The 23,477-nt window shown below is 46.0% G+C and overlaps 1 protein-coding gene across 5 annotated transcripts in view; it reads right to left on the minus strand.

Moving 5' to 3' along the window:
- Nucleotides 1-23,477, minus strand: part of FHOD3 (formin homology 2 domain containing 3) — a 480,663-nt gene that overhangs the window by 40,604 nt on the left and 416,582 nt on the right. For all 5 annotated transcript variants that reach the window (XM_030336761.1, XM_030336760.1, XM_030336759.1 and 2 more), the window contains 2 exons: nucleotides 18,309-19,192; nucleotides 8,236-8,394 (listed from right to left, as the gene is read on the minus strand). In XM_030336761.1, the coding sequence (XP_030192621.1) occupies nucleotides 8,236-8,394; nucleotides 18,309-19,192 (1,043 nt within the window). The remainder of the gene's footprint in view (nucleotides 1-8,235; nucleotides 8,395-18,308; nucleotides 19,193-23,477) is intronic.

The following is a 23,477-nucleotide window of genomic DNA, read 5'->3' on the forward strand; positions in this document are numbered from 1 at the left end:
TGGCCTGAACCCAAGCAACTGGGGGAATAATTTTCTTTTTTTTCCCCCCAAACCAGAATTACCCCAATACAAAAACTAGACAAAGATACTACAATAAAACCACAGACCAACATCCCTGAATAACTTAGATGCACAAACCCTTAACAAAACTATTTTTAAATATATTAATGTCAATATACTAAGACATATAAACATTGCTGTATTTTATGAAGTAATATGTTAAAAACAAGAACCACAAGGCTGATTCAGTACAAAAAAAAACACAAAAAACAATCAATGAAAGTAATCGACCAGATCAATGGTCTGAACAAGAAAATTCACATAATAACATCAATTGATGCAGAACCAGTTTTGATAAAATTCAATATACATCCCTAACAAACACCTCTCAGCAGCCTGGCAATAGAAGGAATCTCCTCCATCTGATAAGTGCCATTTGTAAAACACCTACAGCTCATATCATACTTGATGGTGACAGACTGAATACTTTCCCTCTAAGATTTAGAAAAAGTAAAGTTTTTAAGATTAAAAAAAAAAAGAGACATACAGATAAGAAAGGAAAAAGCAAAACTATTCCTACCACAGAAAATACTTGCCTATATAGAAAATTGTGAGGAACCTACAAAAATGTATGAAACAGTGAGTTTAACAATGTTGTATGACTTAAGGTTAATACATAAAAATTCATGTCATTTCTCTATTAACAGTAAACAATTACAAACTGAAAATTTAAAAAAAAATACCATTTATAATGAAAGACTTAGGTATAAATCTAACAAATCATGTACAGGATCTGTATGCTAGAAAGTAAAAATGCTGATTAAAGTAATCAAAGACAATCTAATATAAATGGGGAATACCATGTTCACGGAAAGACTCAATATAGTCAAGTATTAACTTTCCCAAAACTGGTCTATAACTCTAACTCAATTCCAATAAAAATACCAGCATGAATTTTTTGTGGATATAGGCAAGCTGGTTCTAGAAGTTATGTGGCAAGACAGATGAGCCAAACAACAAAAACAATTTTGAAAACAGGTAAGGTCTCCCATACAGGTATAGGAATAAAACAATGTGGCATGGACAACAGGACAAACACATGGGTCAGTGGGAAAATACAGGGAATCCAGAAAGAGAGGATACAAACACAGCCCAGTGATTTTGACCAAGGTACAAAAGCAGTTCAATAGAGAAGAGATAGTATTTTCAACAAATGGTGCTGGAACTGGAATCCATGTGCAAAAAATGTTACATATAAATTAACTCAAAAGGTTCACAGATCTAAAAGTCAAAGGTAACACTACAAAACTTCTAAGAGGAAGCACAGAAGAGGGGTGCCTCGGTGGCTCAGTCGGTTAAGTATCTGACTTCAGCTCAGGTCACGATCTCATTGTTCATGAGTTTGAGCCCTTCGTCGGGCTCTGTGCTGATGGCTCAGAACCTGGAGCCTGCTTTGGATTCTTTGGAGTCTCCCTCTCTCTCTGTCCCTCCCCACTTGCACTCTGTCTCTCTTTCTCTCAAAAATAAACATTAAAAGATTTTTTCTTTAAAAGAGGAAACATAGAAGAACATGTTTGCGACCCACGTTAGGCCACAAACTCTTAGACACAACACCAAAAGGGACTAGGGTTGAGAAACTGAACTTTATCCAAATTGAAACTTTTTTATCTGTGAAAGACACTGAAAAGAAAGACAAATTATAGTTCCTCAAAAGGTTATGATTTATCATGCTACCCAGCAATTCCATTTGGAGGTATTTACCCTAGAAAAATGAAAACTGAAGTTCACATAAAAACCTGTACGTGACTGTCTGTAGCAGTCTTATTCACACTTGCCGAAAACCAGACCCGGCTACATAATCCTTCAACAGACGCACAGACAAACCGTGGCACATCCCTGCAATGCTACGGTGCTCAGCAATAAAAAGGGACCAGCTATAGATACATACCACAACTTGGATGAATCTCAAAAGTGCCCATCATGCTGAGTGAAAGAAGTCAGTCTTGCAAGGCTATACTGCATGGTTCCAAAAAGAATTTTTTGTCTTTCTCAAAAAGGCAAAACCATAGTCATGGCAAGAGATCAGTGGTTTCCACGGGGCTACAGGTAGGTGAATTTTTTGTGGATATAGGTAGGTGAAGGGCTTGACTAGAAAGAGCTAGCATAAGACCTTTTCTGGGACATAGGACTGTTGTGAATCCTGACTGCCATGGTCACTGCTCATGAACTTATAGATTTTACAACTCACAGAACTAACTGGACACCAAAACAGGTCAGTTTTCCTCTATAGTAACACACACACAAAAATTAAAAATAAAATTAAAAACCGGACAAGACAGCACAATCCACAAACACGCAGATGTGTGCACGACGTATCCGAGTGCGGTGGCTGGAATCCTGGGCCTGATGAGAGAGTCCTCAGGATGGTCATCTCTGGAGTTTCTTAGAAGGTAGAGAGGCCAAACTACACTCAGCTGTGTCTTCTGTGCATTAGTCGCAGTGAGGATGCAGAAGGGGAGCCTAGAAGCCTCCTCTTCCAATATTCCCTTCATTGTGGCCCCGACACAGACTGAGTGGGTGGAACACAGGCATCAGGGCACTTATTCAGCAACAATGCTCTTTGCTCCCACCTGTCCACACAGATGGTTTTTTAAAAAAATAACCCAAACAGTGCAGGCAGATGTCACCGCTTTAAAAACATTCAGGATCTGAATTTAACCAGCCTTCAAAACAAAAACTAAAATTTGTGTTCTCATTTTCTTACTGCTTAAGTTGTTTAAAGCATGCACAAGAACTCCAGAACAAAAAATTGCCAACACTTTTCCTCCTTCCTCAGAAGGCATTTTCCGGCAATGATTTTAGTTGCTTCTTTCCTTTGGGAAAGTAATCAAACACTCTTACTTTTGTTTTGTACTTCTCTGACTAATTTAAACCATTTGCTCACCGCTGCAGATTTATGAGGTTGCCAGCTGCCGGTTTATTTCACTTTATTTTTTACACATCCCTGGCAATAAAAATAGCCATAAGACAGTGGAAGGGCAGGTCAAACCCACCTTCTAGGAGCTGATGGCTTTCTTCCATGAGCAGATGCTAAGGGGATGAGCACAAAGAGGTACCTTTAATTTGCTCTTCTACCATGTGGGTGAATTTATTGGTGATTTTACGGTCACCGTTTGGTTTCCCAGGGAAAAAGACATCAAACAAAACTACTACGTAATAATCCCAGCGTTTGTTTTCTTTTTTTGCTTTCTCCCAGACAGTATCCTGCCAGCACCGCTTGAAGTATACTTGCTTTGCTATCTGAAAACCAGATTTCAGAGAAAAATGGAGAAGTCTCATTTTTTTATGAACCCAAATGCTTTGGTGTTTGGCCATCTCATTCACCTGCAGATAAGACTATAACAAGGAATTATTTTGCCCTGTGAGTTTTGAACAGAACCCTGGCCCCAGCTGTGGATGAGAATCCAGCCCAGGGATTTTGGTGACAATCACAGAAAGGTGGAGCACTTCGAGCTGAGGCTGGCTTGTGCACAACTTGCATAATCTCCTGAGACCATGGCTTTCTATTCATGTCCTTATTCTTATGCAGGGATTTTTTTTTCCCCCTTTACTTCTCAAGGCGTCTTGATTGTATTTTCTTTCATTCTTAGGACTACTCAGTGAAGCATGTGGGGCAGAAAATATTGCATCAACTCTGCAGAGGAAGTGAGGTGCCTGAGGCTACGTTGGATCAACCAAGGCAGAGCTGGAGGACCACCAAGGGGCTGCTCCTACTTTTCCAGCACCGTCTCCACAATTCAGGGCTTTTCAACCAAAAATGCAAAACCACCAGGGTTTGGGTGGCTCAGGCGCCCAGCTGCAGGGATATTCTGGTTCCCTGGCACTGCTGATCGACCGTGGCTCCCGGACTCAGGTTTGTCTGTGTGTCTGGCACACACTCAGACAGGGACTGAACAGCACGAACTGTCTGAAAAGGTGCTATCATTCTGTATATGCAGCCAAAGGGACTGCTTCTTTCTTTCTTTTTGTTTAATGTTTATTTATTTTTGAGAGACAGGGAGAAAGCATGAGTGGGGGAGGGGCAGAGAGAGAGGGAGAGAGAGAATCCCAAGCAGGCTCTGTTCTACCAGTGCAGAGCCCAACGCAGGGCTCAATCTCCCGAAGTCCAAGATACTTGTCCTGAGCAGAAATCAAGAGTCGGAAGCTCGAGTCGGATGCTCAACTGACTGAGGCACCCAGGCGCCCCAGGAACTTTCTGTTTCTAGGATGCTGGCGGGCCTGGCAGCCAAAATGAGCCACGTTAAGTATCACTTGGGACCATCCAGTCATGCTACCCTCTGTAGACACAGACCGTATAAAAATTAGAAAACCACAAGAAAAAAGGAAACCCCTTCATACTTCCATTTGTGATAACCTGATGACATTTTACTTGGAAAAATATCATTAATACTACTTAGAGATGGCCCCCAAAATGTGTTCTCAAGTTTAATACTCTTATGAAAAATTACTTCCTTAATGAAGTTAGTCAACCGCTCCCTCAGGTTTTCGTGGCACAGCCGGATACATATCACTGGGTTGCTAAGCAAAGCCACAGGATGTAATTTAATACATCCTAATCACATTTGGTACCCAGAGGTTTCAAATGGCCCTATTAAGCCGTGGTGCCAGGCTACCATGCCTGTGTCCAAGAAGCAGACAGTTTATTTGGCGAAACGCCCTTTGGGCACAAGCTCGAAATCTTATTAGTAAAGATCTGTAAATACACAACAGCCATCGCTTCTCAGTCCTGACTTAGCTCCTAAACAACAAGCCCAGAAAGTAAGCTCTGGCTAATGGTCCAGGACATGGGTCTAGAGTATCTAGGCCTCTCAGGTCCTGGAGATCAGTGGCCAGAGATGGCAGGTGACAGATGAGTGTGTCTGGTTTCCACTGGAAACTCTTCGGCATGGCTGATAAGAAGTGAAAAATACGCACGGGCAGCCTTCAGATGAGACATTCTCCATTAGAGTGAGGTTTGCCTCCAGGGGATGTCTGACAAAGTCTGGAGACATTTTTGGTTGTCGCTGGGGTGGTATCACTGGGTGGGTGGAGGCCAGGGATGCTGCTACCCGTCCTACAAGGGAGGGGACGCCCCCACAATAAAGAACCGCCCCAGCCAGAATGTCAGTAGTGACAGGGCTGAGAAATGCTGTTTAGATAAAAACTGGTAAAAAAAAAAAAAAATGCACAAGTCCATTTGCTGTTGTGACTCAGGATGCATTTAATGAGCTTGCATAGCACACTGAACTCCCAGGCAGGGTCAGCAGTGATTTCGACGGCTGTGCCCTCCCACAGAAAACCATTCCACACATCAGCCACTTCTGGGGCCACGCCACAGGTGGCGCTGTCGGGGGGCCTGTGCTCCTCCGGGGGGCTCCTCATCACCTTTCAGATTCCTTCTTGTTCTTTCTGTCGCACGAGTTCTGGCACAGAATACACTCCATCCCCAAGGCTCAGGGTCTACACTTCAGACTCAGACTTCGTACTGGCTTGTGGAAGCCAGGCACAGACTGAGACTGGGACTCTCTCCTCATCTTGAAGGTGGGGAACAAAATGGCCGTACCTCCTGAGAATCTGCGTAGAGCACCCGGCTTGCGCCCGGGCCCACAGGAAGAAAGCTACGGAAGTCAGGTTTAGCGCTGTGGTGGTGTTCCCGTACGATCAGCACTACTGTTGTTATCATTATTCCTGTCTGGATCGAAAAGATATTCAACGGGGCACCTGGGTGGCTCGTTGGTTAAGCGTCTGACTTTGGCCTGGGTCCTGATCTTAACAGCTGGGGAGTTCGAGCCCTACATTGGGCTCCACACTGACAACGCACAGCCTGCTTTGGATCCTTTGTCTCACTCTGTCCCCCTCTCTTTCTCTCTCTCTCAAAAATAAATAAACATTAAAAAAAAAACAAAACCAGGTACTCATCTGGAAAACAGGAAAAAAAAAGTGATTTGAGTTATTCTAAAATCTCAGTAACTTATTGTATCTGAAACTTTCCCTACCCAAGGAGAGCTACATTTCAGGAAAGAAAAAGGCAAAACCCAAAGGAATCAATCTCTCCTGATGGACTTTCAAGTTCTCATGACAAGAAGGGGAAATATTTTTAAAAGGGGAAGCTGTCATTTTTTCCTTCAATCAGCCTGGCTCTGGCTGCATTTGAAGCCTCTCTTTGTATGAATCTGAAGCTTTTGCAATCGCCGAAAGACACTGTTAAGTAAATAGGACGGCTGGAATGTGTGCGAGGGCCCACCATGCAGTTTGTTCTAGATGAAAGACACGTTGTACTTGGTTCATCCAGGCTGGCAGCCCCCATCTGCCTGGGGGCCAGCCAATGCCCTTCTCCTCCCTTGCTTCTCCGGGGGCCCCAGAGAGGGGCAGCCTCACACTGAGGCCTGGCCTGCCTCCTTCTCACCGTCCAGTAGCTGCCTCAGTGTCCCTCTCTGTGTTTGCCTGCTGTCACCTGCTCTCTCTCCTTTATACCCCTGCCTCAGTGGGCCACATGCCCTCACTCCGTGGCTGCGAACCTAGATACATTCACCTGCTCTGCTTCCTCGCCTGACTCCAGGGCTCCCGGCTCCACTTTCTCTCCAGCCAGAAGGCAAATGCAGGCCACATCTGAGATCCGGCTCCTGGAACGCATCATGTGTCTGTTTCTCAGAGTAGAGCTGCTTAGGCCTTGTACTGGTTTCCTAGAGTTGCCATCAAAATACTATAAACTGGGTAGTTAAAAACAACAGAATTCTCTCGGTCTGAGACTACAAATCGGACATCAAGGTGTCAGCAGGGCAATGCTCTCTCTGAAGGCCCTGGGGGAGGGGGCGGCGGAATTCTTCCTCATCCCTTCCTAGTTTCTGGTAGTTGCAGGTGGCCCTTAGTGTCGTCCCTTGGCTTGTAAACATCACTCCAATCTCTGCCTCAGTCATCACACAGCAGTCTGTTCTGTGTGTGTCCTTGTGTGTTCTCGGTCTTCACAGAATGGCATTCCCCTCTCTGTGTCTCTATCTAAACTTCCCTCTTCTTATAAGGACATCAGTCACTGGAGTAGGGCCCACCCTAATTGAATATGACTTTATCTCAATTACGTCTGCCAAGACCCTACTTCCAAATAAGGTCACATTCTGAGTTTGTGGGTGGATGTAGATTTTGAAGGGATACTACTAACCCAATATAAGCTTCTAGGAGCACAGTTTTTCCTGAGGGGCCTCGTCTTTCCAAAGTACAGAAGCACGCCTGGCCTGCTGGGTTCAGACCCACTTGGCCCCAAGGGCTCCACTGCTCCTTCCCACACTTGGGGCCATGGGTGTGCCTGGCAGCTTGGCCTGGGCCCTTCCTCACTGTCAGGGGCTCACCCTCCCTCTTCAGCCAGCCTTCACTGGTCCCGTCCACTCTCCAGTGCCGCAGATAAGGCTGTGCACCCATGAACCCCAACTATGGGAAGGCTTTAAAGGGATCCAGGGCTCCTTGCCACTAGGAGGATGGTGAGAGTGTCACCTAACACCACAACGCAACACCCTCACGTCCCCACGGTGACCCAGTCAGGGGGCCCCAGGCTCTGTCGCCCATCTGGCGGAACCTGCGGGGTCCCTCGCTCCCCTCACGTGTTCTCCATGATTAGAATAGGAGCTTTAACTTGCTGCAAAGTCATAGCAGCCCATGGTGGAGGCAGAACGGGGCCTGGCTGAAGAGCACTGAGCCCAGCAGACCACGCAGTCACAGCAAGTGACCCGTCTCCCTCCACTGCTGCCATTCAGATCAACACCTGCTCAAGGGCGGGTGGCATGGGTTCTTCAGTGTGTCACACAAAACCTATCTCTGCACGTCCCAACGAGCACCGAGAGTGAAAGAGAGCCATTCGCGTGGGTGGGAGCACACAATGAAATCCCTACTTGTGAAACTGTTCATTAAGCTTGTTTGGTTGGAAAGGTTATTCTTCTGTGCTGAGGTAGGCGAGCACGGTCAGAAAGCAGGCAGTAAATGAACCAGACAGTGAGGATCACTGAACTTCATAGGCCAAGCGGGGCTTCCCCCCACAACCCAGAAGTTAAAAAAAAAAATGTGCGAATTATTAACATTATTCAGAGTTTGGCTGAAACAGAAAAATGGCAAGGCACCCTGCGGAGAAAGTCATATTGGACACAGTAATGCTTTACATATGGGACATGTTAGCAGAGCACAAATAATGCTTGAGAGAGCTTCTCTTACCTCAATTCCTTCTTTGTTTAAGGCGTATTCATCGAAATTCAAAATGGCTATCTTAATCGTCCTCGGGGGGGGCAGCACTGTCAGACCGATATTAATAGCATTGCTCCTCTTGGGGTCCAGGACGATGACCTCCTGCCTTTTTCCATCTGCAGCAGTTTTCTTGGTGATAAAATAAGGAGAATCCAAGATTAATGCATCATCTTTGGTCCTTTCTGTGTTTCATTATTAAAAGCAAACTCACTACTTATTTAGAGATGAAAACAAATGGCCCTGATTCAGCTCAGGACTGGCTACTGCTCAGCACAGAAGAAAGAGATCAGGGATTAGCTCTGAGAAGCCGCCAAGCATGGGTCAGCAATGGAACTTCACGAGTCAGACACATTACAAAATAAAATTGATTTTCCTTCAATTGGGAAAAATGTGATATTTGGCAAGGAAAAAAAAAACCCTGTTTTTTTCCATAGAGGCAGTGGAAACAGAACTAAAACCTCTCAAAGTTCCCTTCCTGCAGGCTGCAAGGTGTCGGAATGTGCCTTGGTTGGCCTTAGTGCACATGGTATGTGCCGAGAAGACAGGAGTGGTGAGGAGAATCCGGCGTCGCTGGCCTGCCAGCCCCCCTGCATCCCTGGCCACACTGTCTCAGGGAATCCCCTCACCATTTAAACATCCTGTGCCCCTCATAATGGAGCACCTGCCACACTTAGACATCTGGGTGGCTGCCCATTGGGCAGCTGAGGGGGCGCCTTCTGAGGAAGGGAAGCAAAAGGGAACCTGCTCGACAAGAATGAGGGATGAATGGGCACAGAAGCCAAAGAGGGAGACAGGGGACAAGAAGCGTCCAGGTGTCCTCAAAGAGCCCTAGTGAGTCTGGCTTCCCTGCTGACCTGGGTGCTCCTTGGGGGCAGGTTCTGGGCTGGCACATGACTTGGTAGAGCCTACCAAGTATGGGACTTGGTAAGCCAACATGTGTCCAGAGTCGAGATGACAAAGCCCCCACCCTTCAGCTCTCAGGGAGTTAAGGGCAGGTGGCAACGGAGGAGAGGGGAGGAGTTCTGGCTCAGCCGGCACCCTGTGTGCGCTCAGATTCCTCCCCTGGGACAAACAGAGCTGGAAGGATGACTATTTTCACCTATGTAACAAGCCCAAGCCCAGGTTGATAATGATGAGCAAGGCACAAGGGATGTCCGGAAGGAAAACACACATTCAGCACAGTGATGGGTGTGCTCCCCATGGGCAAGGGCTCAGTGGCGGGGTGGTGGAAGAGGTCAGGCTCTGAAGGAGTTGACGTTGACCTGGGCCCTAGGGAATGTCTAGGGGAGAGCCTGGAGTTGGGGAGTGAAAATAAGGAGATAAGAAGTGGCTTTGTCTAGCTTGCTGGAAACTGCCAGGGATGAAGCAGGAGGTTTGGGGGCCATATGCAGGGACCTCAGGAACCAGCTGCTCCGATTCTGCTGCACACAGGCCCCAGCCGAGTGGCTGATGCTGCTGTCAGTCTCTTGCACTGAGGCCCTCCCTACTGGCTGGGCCTTCGAACAGCTGAGCTTTCTGGAGAAGCTGGCCTGCTTTAACACTGAAGGCTGCAAGCTGGCAAGGAGAAATGGACTGTGGTTCCTTAAGCCCTACTAAGCCCTTCCAAACTCAATTGCTAAAATTCTATTTTAAGTCTTTAAATATGCATTTGGGAATAAATTAAAATTTCCTCACGAAGACAATAACTGAAAGCATCCCCAGCTGTTTTGCAGCCTGGTGGCCAGGAGGAACAATTCTTGTGGGTGTGATCAGGTTTGAATGCCCAGGGACATGTGGCCTAGAAGCATTCCACTCTGCAGGGCGAGCTTATCTGCTGTGTATTTAATCAAGTAAGCTTATTAGGAGCCCCTGATATTCAGCTTTTAAATCTAACATATTATTTTGTGTGTGGAAAGCTAAGAAGGAATGAGAAAAGGCTTGGCAAAATGCCGAAGGCAGGCAACAAAGAGGGATGCCAGGACACGAGGCCTGAAGATGCTTCAGTAGACATCCTGTGAGCATAAGGAGGGCAGCATGGATGGCAGAAGGAGCCTGGGACCTGGCATAGGAGAGGCAACTACCCATAGCCAGGCTCCAATACAGGAGACATTTCCTGGAAGGCAGGGATTCCCTGGGAATCATTAGCTCTTAGCCCCTCATCTATATAGGCCCTCTTTACTCCAAGAGCCTGGAAACATGTCTGAGCAAACTCAGCCCAATCTAGCCTTTGTGCAAATGAGAAAAAGATGCCTTCCCTGGGGAGACACAGCCCCATGGCAGCCTGCACAGCACACAGCCTGCACACACCTATGTGATGGCTCTGAGCCGGGCATGTCCTTGTCTCCATTCCCAACAGCATTCAGTTTATACCAGTGAACACACCCACATACTCTCCTACAAGTCAGGAAGAAGCAAGCCGCTGAGCATCCTGAAATAACAGGGACAGCTGTCCCCAAAGGTGACTCCATGTGTTTTCAGAGCACTTTGACCCACTTGGTAAGGGAAAGAATAAGAATTAAGGTAATATCTGAAATTGAATTGTTCAATCTCTGGATTTTATCCAAAAGGTGTTTTAAATGCTGTTCCTCATCATTAACACAGACTCCACTAGAGGCCACTGAGCACCCAAGTGCCCTGGCGTCCGTTCTGCCCAAGATGAAGGAGGAGATCATGTGGGGATGGCCGACTCTCTCCTTCCCTTCCACAATAACCTAGAGCAGTACCTGCAATAAGCCAAAGTTTCTGTGCCCAGGAGCACATGCCCATATCTCAGGATTAGCAGTCATCAAATTCGATCCATTTTAATTGTCATTCTGTGATCAAAGTCCCAGCTCAGCAAGTCTGATCTTTACTATGTCCTTCACATGATCCTGCGACACTGTTTGCAGGGCCCTATGTCTTAGAGCAGGGCCCCATCCCAGGAAGCTGATCACTAGATGAATCTGGGGCTGCAGGGAATGGTCACAGCCTTCTCCCCAAGCATTGGTAGTTACTAATAACACTTAAATTGACCATCTCCTCTATGCTTCTCAAAAATCCTGCAACTCTATGGTCTTGGATGCTGCCTAGTTGAAGCCTCTTCCTGGAGGGGCACACTTCTGTCTTCTTGGAGGCTAGACCTTCAGTCTTCTTGCACAGCTTGGGAGAAAGGAGCTGAATTGCCTTAGTGACCTCCTTCCTGACCCTTATCCAAGGTCTCTGCTTGCCTTTATAGCATCTCTTTCCATGGAGGGTAACCTCTTCTCTCACCAGTTTGGACCTTACACCGCCTCCCCTCTCCCTACAATGTTCTTGGCTGAATCAGAAACAAAAACAAACAAAAGCCCTATATGGCATACAAGACTGAAGCATTTCCCCAGAGACAGTATTTCTGGAAAGGCAACTGTTGGCACACTAGAGGATCCCTGAAAGTTGGGGCTTCAAAGGTGGTGCTATTCTATATGCTGGGCATTACTGCCTGGTTCTGGTCAAGAGTTCAGCTTAACCAGGTTTTCTGGAAGCAAAACAGAGCCTGGCTTCTTCCCAGGGTGCTCCATACCCCTTAAACAAGTTCCTTTTCCCCTGAACACTTATGGGCATATTTGGAAAAATGGCATGTACAGAGACAGATCCACAGTGGTTTCCCCCACACTACCTTACTACCACTCTTTTGCTGGGGCAACTATCTCATGCCAGAGTCCAGTGTTCCCATTTCACTTTCAGCCAAGTCCTAATCTAACATGCTATGCCCAGAGCCTGGGCCCAAGGGAGCCTCTTTCTAGCAAGCCTTTCTTCCCTGATGGTTCTCGAGACTCACTGAGGTGGAGGACCAAACTTTGGCTGATTGACCTTTCTATCAAAAAGTAGCAGAAACAAAATGGAATCCAAGGATCACATGGACAGACTCGGGAGCCCTGAAAGTTAACTTCAGCTGGGATGTGACCATTCATGGCTGTGTGACTTTGGCAAGTCACTGGACCTCTCTGTGCTTCAGTTTCCTCTCTGGCATATACCCTGCAAGGTTTGCTGTGAGAATGAAATGCGACCATGGATGTAAAGCAGCAAGAACAATGCCTGGATCACGGTAGGCACTACAGAGGTATTTGCTAGAACTATCAGAATAGCATTACTGGAGAGTGTTATGCTAAGTGAAATAAGTCATACAGAGAAAGACAGATACCATATGTTTTCACTCCTATGTGGATCCTGAGAAACTTAACAGAAACCCACGGGGGAGGGGAAGGAAAAAAAAAAGGTTAGAGAGGGAGCCAAAACGTAAGAGACTCTTAAAAACTGAGAATAAACTGAGGGTTGATGGGGGGTGGGAGGGTGGGTGATGGGTCCTGGGGAGGGCACCTGTTGGGATGAGCACTGGCTGTTGTATGGAAACCAATTTGACAATAAATTTCATAAAAAAAAAAAAAGAATAGCATTACTGGAATTAATACATGTAAAGCACTTATGACAATGCTTGGAACACATTACTTTCTAAAAATTAGTTCTTATGGGGCGCCTGGGTGGCTTGGTCGGTTAAGCGTCTGACTTCGGCTCAGGTCACGATCTCACGGTCCGTGAGTTCGAGCCCCGCATCGGGCTCTGTGCTGAAAGCTCAGGGCCTGGAGCCTGTTTCAGATTCTGTGTCTCCCTCTCTCTCTGACCCTCCCCTGTTCATGCTCTGTCTCTCTCTGTCTCAAAAATAAATAAACGTTAAAAAAAAAATTAAAAATTAGTTCTTAGCTATTTCACCATAAATGACTCCTTTTTATCATTTCTGTTCAACTGACATTTTAAAAATACATGGTCTACCAGTATATATTTTTCATGACTAATGTGTCTACCACATTTGCTGATCAAAGACATCTACATAAATAAGAAGGTCAGATCAGATCAGTGTCCTTACCCTGGAGAGTGATAATTCCAGAGGAAAGTATAGAGACTCAATATTCAATTTAGCCTATAAAGCTCTTGCCATGGATACGGACAACTCTCAAGGGGCTTTCTAAATGACTGAAAATAGCTCATGGTGCTTATTAGAGTCTGCACAGACCTCTAGGCACATGGAATCCCAGAAAATGAGCATTCCTTGAATGGTACTAAAGATCTTGCAAAAAAGAATGTAGAGAACACCTCGGTTTCTGTTTTTAACAAAGAGAATATCACGGTGATTTCCACAGGCCAAATTCCCTTCTGAAGCTAACAGACTGGTCTCTAGGACTAATTGAAAGGAGCATTCTGGAGAAACAACAGGAGATTCTCCTTTTCCAGGAGACATGACTGCTTCCATGACTGATGGCAGATGGGTCAACATTAAGTGACTCATTATCACTAGATAGGAGAAACTCAGCATTATGTATCTGAGAAGAAAACAGGACTGATCAATCTCCTGACACTTTCTGAAGGAAAACCAGAAAATGTAGTTTATTTAGATCAAAGCACAATGGTGAGTGCACAAGAGAATCTTCAGTGGTACTTCTAAACATCAGTGACGCCTGGGCATCATCCTCAGAGATTCTGATCTCCTTGGTCTGGAGCAGGACACAGGGATCATAGATGTTAAATGATCTCTCATGCATCTAGAGAGACTGATTTAGACTTTCTGAAAGTCTAAAGGCTTTTGAGACAGGACTGCTGAGTAGAAAGTTGTTCTTTAAAGAGGAATGCAATTTAAAAACAGGAAACAAAAGGGAGGGATAAGAGAACATTTCTTAAAATAGAAAACAGTAACAGGGTCCCCTATCCATTCGAAGACACAATAAGGACTGGCCCTGCCATTTTTATGAATGATGTAGGATCAAGTCCCCACAGCTACAGACAATGCAGGGAGTTTTTCTTGATGTTAAAACGACCCTGACACACCCAACAAATGCCGAGCTCATCCCAGTACCGGGAGCTAAGCTGTCGATGACGGAGAAACAGTTTTTCCAGATTCAGGGGTAAACCAGCTTGCAAGGCTCTGGGGTTGGGTGCAGCTGACTGCTGAAGGCAGGGCCACACATCCTGCTACAGCTAACTCCATGCAACCACATCATGGGTGCGGTTCTTGGAAATAAGACAGAAAACATGGATCCATGCCTCTACACAGCCCTGTGGCTTCTGCCCGTGGCACATGCATAAGGAGGTCCAAGGTCCAGAGAAGGACCACGGTGAAGGAGGAAACTTCCCCATGAGGGGACAGTATGAAATGAGAAGCACACGTGGAGGCATGCCATCTGGGCAGGTAAAAGGGCTTGCTTTCCAGTGTGTTCATCCTGCCCTGAAGAATCACCCCCTTCGACTCTTTAAAGACTGATTTTATTAGAAATAAAGGATGCAACATTTAAAGAATGGATATTCAGTATACAGAACTTGCCACCCCAGAAGGTGCTGTGACCGAACACGGAAACTGAACTAAGGATGTGATTTAGTCAACAAATACCCCTCAGCTGGAGAGCACTCCCATGAAATGCACGACCTCTCAAAATGCTTCTCAGCATCGCAGTCACAGACCCTGGGTCTGGCTCAGCAGGGCACTGGCTTTGCAATGATAAATCATTCCTCCTCACTCTCCACTAACTGCCAAGAGAGTGACGCCACTGGATATTTTCAAAACTGCCTGTTGAGAAAGTGACAATGACAATGAGACCACAATACAGATGTCATAAAGATGTGACAACTGTGGAATATTCCTAAGTCCTTGTAACAAGGGAGACTGATACACATGGGCAAGCATTAAGGCAACAACGACATCACCCAACTATGTTTGCATAAAGGCTGACAAACCTGTAGCTAGGAATAGAGTTTCTGAGGAACTTGGCAGAATAGGCTTGCCTTATCATGAAGCTTAGGGAAAAAAAGCATTCATTTCCCAGTTCTTCTGCAGCAGTCTTCCATAGCTGAGGCCGGCTGCGACACAGCTGCCTTACTTATGGTAATGGAGTATGTCTAGTACCCTAACCAGAAGACATCTGAGAGAGAAAGGGAGTGCTCTACATACATGCCGGGACAACAGGCATACACCCGGGCCAACCTGGATACATTAGATGTATGGTCACCCCACTGAAGTCCCAAAGTTGGGTTTTCAACTTCCATATGATAGAATTCAGGTTTTTCTGAGGGTGATGTTAAATAAAATAACATTTCAGTATATCCTGAACTTGAGTATAGGGTAGGAAAACTTGACTCCCTTCTTGGGAGAATAAAATGGATTGGGGGATGGGGGAGTCAACGTGGAACACGGTGGTGAAGGGATCAATGCCTCCCTCCTTGGTGCCTCATTTATCACTTTAAATCAATGGTGCACAACTTTGGTTGAGTCCCTGAGGTGCTTTTAAAAATAACCCAGGCTGGGGCTCACCCCAGACCAAATAATTCATCATTCTTTGAATTTTCTTAAAAAGTCACTGTGAATAGCTTCTGATATGTTTTGAAATGTCAGAGTAAATAAAGTTGAAAAAAATTCTCCAAACCCATTTTGGAATCCCCTCCCCATGATAAACTTAATGAGCCCAGGGGAGGAAGACAGCATTGAGCCCTCAAAGGGGAGACCAAGTCCCTTTCTTCCTTCCAGTTTTCTCTTCCAGTCCACACCTGTCTTGTGTACTGTCTGTAACTTAGGACATAAAAACTGCCTTTTGGGAGCAGGAGGGACTTTGCTGCTCTTGATTAGGCACATAGGATGAAGGCCACTTCCTGGGGCTCCTCAGGATGATACGAAGTCCATGAGGGTACATCCCCATACCTTCAGGGGCTTTCTGCCCTGACATCATTCTCTGGGGTCACTCCTGTGATCTTCTATGTGATTCACCGCATCTCAGACCAGCAGTAGGAACACAACACGATGAAATTCAGCACAGGATTTCTGTCTTTCTCCACAAAACATAATTAAAGTCATCTTACTAAAAAGCTATATATATTTCCTTCTGAGACAGAAAAATAGATCCAGTTCCAAAAACTTTTTGGAAAGGAAATACAAAAGCATATTTTCCTGTTCTTATTTCCATTAACTGGTCACCCATCCTTGGATCTGGAACATGAATCTTTATTTTGAGGGGTGACCTGGATGGTCAGAAGGATGCTCTGGAGCTCCGGTCTGGTATAAGTTTTCTGACAAAAACCAAAACCGATTCCCTTTGCTCTGTGCTGGCTTGTGAAGTCTATTTCATTTTTATTTGTGTTGCTATTGTGTTTAATGAATAATGAATGAATTCACAAGCCAGAATTCAGAAGTGGTTGTTTACAGCTGTGCTGTATGAAAATCATAATCAAGGATTAGAAACGGAAGTAAAATTGGTTATATCTGCATTAATAACATACACATAAAGATTCAACTCTCCAATGTGATGTATTTTAATCTTAATGTGCATTTTTTACCTTTTGTAATATTTGTAAATTAGTTCCTTCTCACATTTCCTATCTCCGCCCACCCTGCTCCCAAGAACAGAGGTATGGGTTCCTAGGTCCCACTGTAGGACATTCTGGAATCTGTTTGGTAAAAATTTCAATATATTACTTTTCTCTTATGCTCTCATTTTAGAAAAACTAGGCAAACAATTGTTCTTTAGCCAGGCAATCAAGCATTTTAAGAGGTCACCACCTACTTCAAACAAGAATGGAACTTCAGGCTACTGAGAGGGCAGTGACCAGACTCTTGTCACCAACCAGAGTAGAGTCAAGAGAAGGAGGGAGGCGGGTGAACTGCCCATTTTGGGTCCCCTCAATGAAGTTTTTAATCTTGCTACTTCCTTTTGTAAAAACAAAGTCAGAAAGAACTTCACTGCCAAACTGTTACTCCCTTTACTTCCTCCAACCCAAGCAAGGGCCAGAAACCTAAGGGTGTTGAGCAACCCGTGGAAGCCCAGAGGGCGCACTAGCCAGACCAGCCCATGTGAGGAGGTGGTGGCTGAAGGAGACCAGCCAACTAGATCAGTAGGTTGGAGGGTGGTGCGAGTGAGGGTGGGCCCCGGATAACTCCGGGCCACCAGAGACTGCTGTTTTAACCAGCCAGGAATAGTTTCTCCCAAATGCCATGCTGCACTGGAAGAACTCAAGGGGACACACGAGTGGCTCAGCACAACATGCCACCAGTCCTGGGAAAGTCAGGACACAGAGACACTGAGAGGGGATGCCCAACCTCACTTTCCTAGGTGTCATTTTCTGGAGAGGACAAAAGGGGGTCTACTTTCAGCGGAAGGAGAGGACTGACTGGACATGATGTGCTGAGTTGGATCCTAGCAGTTTGGATTTACAAACAGGAGGAAGCTTTAATTCTGAACTGAGGTGGGGGGGGGGTGTTCCTGAGGCTAGACCAGTTGAGATTCACATTCTTGCGGAGACTAGGCAGAAATCGACACCAGGGCGAAGGCCAATTCGGGAGGAGCAGCGCCCCTGGTTCCAGGCCCCCCTAGTCCCACCCCTCCCTAGGCACAAACTCTGTCACTTGGCTCCTTGTCTAAAGGGCCCTCTTGTCCTGAGAATGTTGCACCTACTTTTTGATCCGGAATTGGTCGGGGAGTCCAGCTCAGGTAGCCATGTACTCACCCGAAATGATGATAAATGGAACAGATGGAGCTAAAACTAATTTATGGTAAGTTCTTGCAAGTTTACTCTAAATTACTGTGTGGTTATATTGGAGGTTCAAACTACCACTACCATCCACTATAACCAATCAAGGTGAGAGTAAATAGCCACGTCTCCTGGATAAAGTCCAGGTGGTCGATCAATTAGCAAGACTACTTTCCTCTAGTTAACATCAGCATCTGCTGGTGGGCTCGGCTAATATTCCCTGGTTAATGTTTTTGTTTTTTCCTCTGGGTTATTTGGTTCTTTGAAAGCTACTTTGCCTAACGGTGTTAGGAAGCTGCTGTCCATGTTGGCCATGAAGGGTCCCATAGTCATTTAGGTTACATCTAGGGTATGGCACAAAGACTCATCTCTTAAAGGTGTTTATACCAACTGCCTTTTCTTTCTTTTTTTTTTTTTTTTTTTTTTTTTTTACCATATAGCAAAAGCAGCATGAAGGGAATTTTATATACAACACATCTCCCAGTCCTACTCAACAGCAGAAAGTAACTCTGCAGATCAAGAAGCATTTGGGATGCTAGCGGTACCTTTGAGACGGACAGTTCCTTAGACTTGGACTCAAACAGGTGCTCCAGCCTGGAAGTGTCCACCTTAATAGGTTCCAGTTTCGACCACAGGAATTCTCGGCAGCGGCGGTTGTTCTTACATGGCCACTCGAACGGCCGCACTTCATTCCAGAATAGACGGATGGTCTTCTTTTTCTTTGTGAATGCCGGCTGACCCCGGGGTACCTGGGGCCACCCTAAGCCCTGAGGAGCGTTGAACACTGGAGGAGGAGGAGCCAATAAATTACCGGGGACAGGAGGGGGAGGCACGCTGTCCAAAAGGGGTGGTGGGGGCGGGGGAGGCAAACCCAGAAAAGTGGGTGGGGGCGGGGGCGGTGGCCCCGGAGCCTCCCTAGGACCCAGGTCCACATCCAGGACGTCGACATCATCCTCCTCCCCCAGGTCAGTGAAATCCATGTCTTGGATTCTCAGCTCCCTCGGATTGGCCATGAGCTGGTCCCAAATGTAGTCAGATTCCGTCTTCTGCTGTGCGGATGCTTTCTCTGGGACTTTGTCATTAGGCTCGGCATCAGGGGAGATGGACCCTCTCCCCAGGTCCCCACTGTTGAATTTCTCGGCGAAGGCTTTCACGCTGCCCCGATTGTCCAGACAGCCAACGTCCACCCTCCTGACGCTGTCATCCTGGGCCAGAGAGTTGGCCTGCAGGGTGGATATCCTGCTAGCCAGGCTGGCTACCGCCTCCGCGCCCGGCTCAGTCCTCCCGGTCTCGCCCTCTCCCTTCTCCTCGTCATCCGTGGGCTTTCTGTTATGGGCATACAGCATGTCCAGCATGAACCGTTTGTTGGTAAGGATGTCGCCACACTGTTCATTTACACCGGCATCCTGAACACCCGCGGACCACAAACCTGAAAGCATACAGGAGGAAAAAAAATGAGCAAGTGGCAGGTGCCTTAATCCTGTGAGAAACCAGTTAGGTAATACAGAGGCTTTATACAGAGAGAAAACACTGAAATGAAGTGACCGAAGAGGAGGTGGTCCCGGTTGACAAGATGCCCATCAAAGTTGCAATGACCTGCTCCAGGACCCGACTCTGGTAGGTAGGACACTGCTCTTGGCTCGCACCTTGGCTCATAGGAGTATTTCCCCCACTTTTCCTGCCTACCCAGGACAGCTGGTCAGGACCCACCCAGCCACAGGTAACTAAGGGGCTGCTGTCCTAACTAGACACAGGGAGGCAAGGAAGATGCTCCCTCCCCCACCACGGGACAGGTGTTGGAAAGGCTGTAGAGTTATGTCCGTCTCCCCACTACTCCACATGTGCACCAATGTGGCTCAAAGTGCCTGGGGAAAGGCACAAGCCCTTTAAGTCCATGGTCACCAGTCTTTGGGAAACCCTTACTGCTGCCTGGTAACCTCATCACAATCTCTCCTGGGTGACTCTGCCTACCTCCTCTCTCTCCTCCAACCTTCCCACTGTCACACATCTTCACACAAGCATGGCCTTGCTTCCTGGTTCAACAGCTTAACAGAAGAAGTCAGGAGAGATGTTCCAGGGCCTCATCCAGCCTCCCCCTGCTCGCACCTGAACCCCAGCCATGGCCTCTCTCCTGTGACTAGCGAGAAACCATCCCTCCTAGCAGGGTCAACGCTCCATGTGTGCATTTGGAAGCCATTCCAGTGGTTCTCTGTCCCACATTTCCCATGCTCCCCCCACTAGAACTTCCTGCTGGCATAGAAGGATGGCATAATTTCATCCACCTTAAGACAAAAACACCTCACTTGACTCTCCTTAGCCCTCCAGCCATAATCCAACTTTTCTCCTTTCCTTTAAAGTAAAGCTGCTTAGCAGAGTTGTTTTGCTCACTGCTCCAATTTTTCTCTCTATTCTCTCTCTTGAACCCAGCCTAACGTAGTTTCTGCTCTCACCACCTTTGAAAGCTGCTCTTTCCCAGGTGGTCGAAGACTTTGCTGCTGCACTAGACCCAGCAGACGGCTCCCTCCTCAACTTCTGTTCTTCACTTGGCTTCCAGAACATTGCATTCACCTGGTCTGCTTCCTTTCTCCTGGCTGTCCTTTCTCAGTCTGCTGTGCTGGTTCCTCCTTATCTTTAACCTTTAAATGTCTTTGGACCTCTTGTGTAGTTGGACACTCACTCTCTTAGACACCATCTCATCCAGCCTCTGGGCTTTAGGGACCACCTCTGCTCTCACCCCCACCCCATCTCGGAACCTGCTTCTCCTGCAGCTAGCTGTTCCCTATCTCAGACGGGGCAACTTTCATCCATCTTGCTGCCAATTCCAAAAATCTCAGGGTCCTCTGATCCCCCCTGTTCTTTTATCCCACACATCCAACACAACAGGGTGTCTTGTTAGCTAAATCTTCCTGTCACATCCAGAATCCAACCAACTTTTCTCATCACCTGCCCCGCCATGGCCCTGGGCCGAGACAGCATGGTTTCTTGCCTGCAGCACTGGAGGGGCGCCCCCCAGCTGGTCCCAACTTCCACTCTTGGCCCCTAGAGTCAGTTCTTAACACAATGACCAAGGGATATATTGAAATGGTCGATCACACCTTTCTGCTCAAAGTCTTCTAACGGTGCTACATTTCACCAAGACAAAAAGCCAGTGTGACCTTCCAATGTTCACAAGCCTTGCACGAACCCCCCTTACTTTTCTTGACAAACGTGCCTGAACCTCTTTAGCTACAGTAGCTGCTTGACATTTCTAACCTCACCAGGCATGATCTGACCTCAGGGTCTTTGCCCATCCCGGGACAAACGGCACCCATTTAAGCACACAGTTTGCTTCTCAACCTCCTTTAGGTCTTTGCTTAGACAGTATCTTCTCAGTGAGGTCCTCCCAACTACCTCGTTTAGAATTATGCAACACTCCCTCCCTCTCCCCGGAGCTATTTATCACCCTTTCCAGCTTTAGTCACCAGAGCACTTATTACAGCCTAATTTTCCACACATTTTCTGTATTTATTTTATTGTTGCCTTTGTCCTAACACTAGTAAGCTGTCCTCTTCGTTGTAATGTAAACTCTCCAAGGGCAGGGATTGGGTTTTGTTGTTGCTGCTCACTGTTGGATTCTCAGCATCCACGATGGATCAATGAATGAATAAATGAACGGTCAGGAATGTTATTCCTCTGAGTTTGCTTCCTAAGGGCCAGCAAGGCTGTTTGGTAGGCATTCAGGAAATGAGTTTCATCAGATACCCAGGACCTCTGTGGATACTTGTGTTGAGGGATGGCAGAGACCTAGGCCAGAGACTTGAGCATTTGGAGCTCTTGTTCCACCAAAGAGGAATGTCCTGATCAAACACGCCAGGGGATGCACTGGTCTGTCTCACATGGCTCTGACTTCACCTTAGAGGAGGCATTCACTGAGGAGGCACAAAGGCCTCCTGGTGCTCTGTTTCTTCCAATGTAGCTTTATCCTCTGTACCTTGCTCAGGAGTGGCCTGACCTCACCAAAGGACCAACACCAGAACAAGGAGCCCTTGAACCCTCTTGCAGGTTTCACAAAATACACTTAGGAGACAACCACCATCAAAGAGGGAGGAGATGGCACTTGAGGACATGATGGGAACATCTGGGTATTTGCAGTCCCTATGACTGGCCAGACAGTCCTGTAACTAGGAAGACAGTTTTGAGGTCACGGGGCTGCTGCAGGTGGAGTGGCTGACTGGTCTCCTTCCCCATTTACTGGGAAAAGTGGAAGTTTTTTATTTTGCCAAAAAATCTCTTCATTCACTTAGGTCTTCTTATATCGCTATGTAGTATATGCTTCTTTGTCTCTAGCAATTTCCTTGGCTCTGAAGTCTACTTTGATCCTAATATAGCCTCTCCTGCTTTTCTTTGATCAATGTTAGCATGATGTATCTTTTCCCAGCTTTTAACTTTCCATCTGCCTATGCCATCATGTAGGAAATGAGTTCTGAACACATGGCATATAGCTGGGTTGTATTTTTGTCCACTCTGCACATCTCCATCTTTTCATTTAAATTATTGATATGTTAGGGCTTCAGTCTGCCACTTTTTTTTAATTCATTCTGTTTGTTTTAGTTCCTGTTTCATTTTTTTTTTTTTTGGTCTCCTTTTCTTTGAACACTTTTTTTTTAGAATTTCAATTTGATTTATAGTGTTTTTGAGTACCCTGCTTCATATAATTTTCTCGGCAGTGGCTCTAGGTATTACGATATGCACACTAACTTATCTGTCAGTGTTGATATTTCACTAGTTTGAAGCATAGAACCCTTACTTCCATTTAGAGTCCTTTACCCTCCCTACTTCAAAAAAATGTAATTGTCTTAAGTATTTCATCTACGTATAGTGGGCACTACATCTCATGTGTTACAGTTTCTGCTTCCACCATCACATACTAGATTTAAGAAACTTACAAGGCAAGAGACAGTCTTTTCTACTTACTACTTTTATCCATTCCCCTGTTCTTTTTCTTTCTGAAATTCTGAGCCTTCTGTCATCATTTCCTTTCTGTTCAGAGAACATTCTCTCGTCATTCCTTAAGAGTAGGTCTTAATTTGTCTTAGTTTTTCTTTAACTAAATTCTCTTAGTTTTTCTTTAACCGAGTATGTCTTTGTTTTCTCTTCATTCTTAAAGGCTACTTTTGCTGGAGTTGATAACTCTAGTCTTCGAGCACTCAACAAATGCTGCGCCACTTCCCGCTCACCTCCATGTTTCAGATGAGGAACTGTTTTGCCATGGAATTGGTGTTCCTCTGTAGGTAACACTTTGTTTCTTCCCAGTCCCTTTCAAGACATTCTATTTTTGGTCTTTAGTTTTCAGAAGTTTGCTTATCATTTGTCTTGGTGTGAATTTCTTTGGATTTATCCCCATTAGTACTTGCTTAGCTTCTTAAATCTGTGGGTTTACACCTTTTCCCAAATTTGGGAAATTTTCAGTCATTATTTCTTCAAACATTTTTCCAACATTGCATACTTTCTCCTCCCCTTCTCAGACCCTGATGAAATGAATGTTAGTTCCCTTGACATAGTCTCACAAGTACCTGAGGCTCTGTTCATTTTTTCAGTCAGTTTTTTTTCCCCTCTGTTATTCAGGTTGGGTAATTTCTACTCATCTGTTTTCAACTGCATATATTATTTCTTTTGTTGTCTCCAATCTACTATACGGCCCAAGTGTTTTATTGTGGCCATTGTATTTTTTCAGT

The sequence above is a fragment of the Lynx canadensis genome, chromosome D3 (genome assembly GCF_007474595.2).
Source record: "Lynx canadensis isolate LIC74 chromosome D3, mLynCan4.pri.v2, whole genome shotgun sequence".
NCBI lineage: Eukaryota > Metazoa > Chordata > Mammalia > Carnivora > Felidae > Lynx > Lynx canadensis.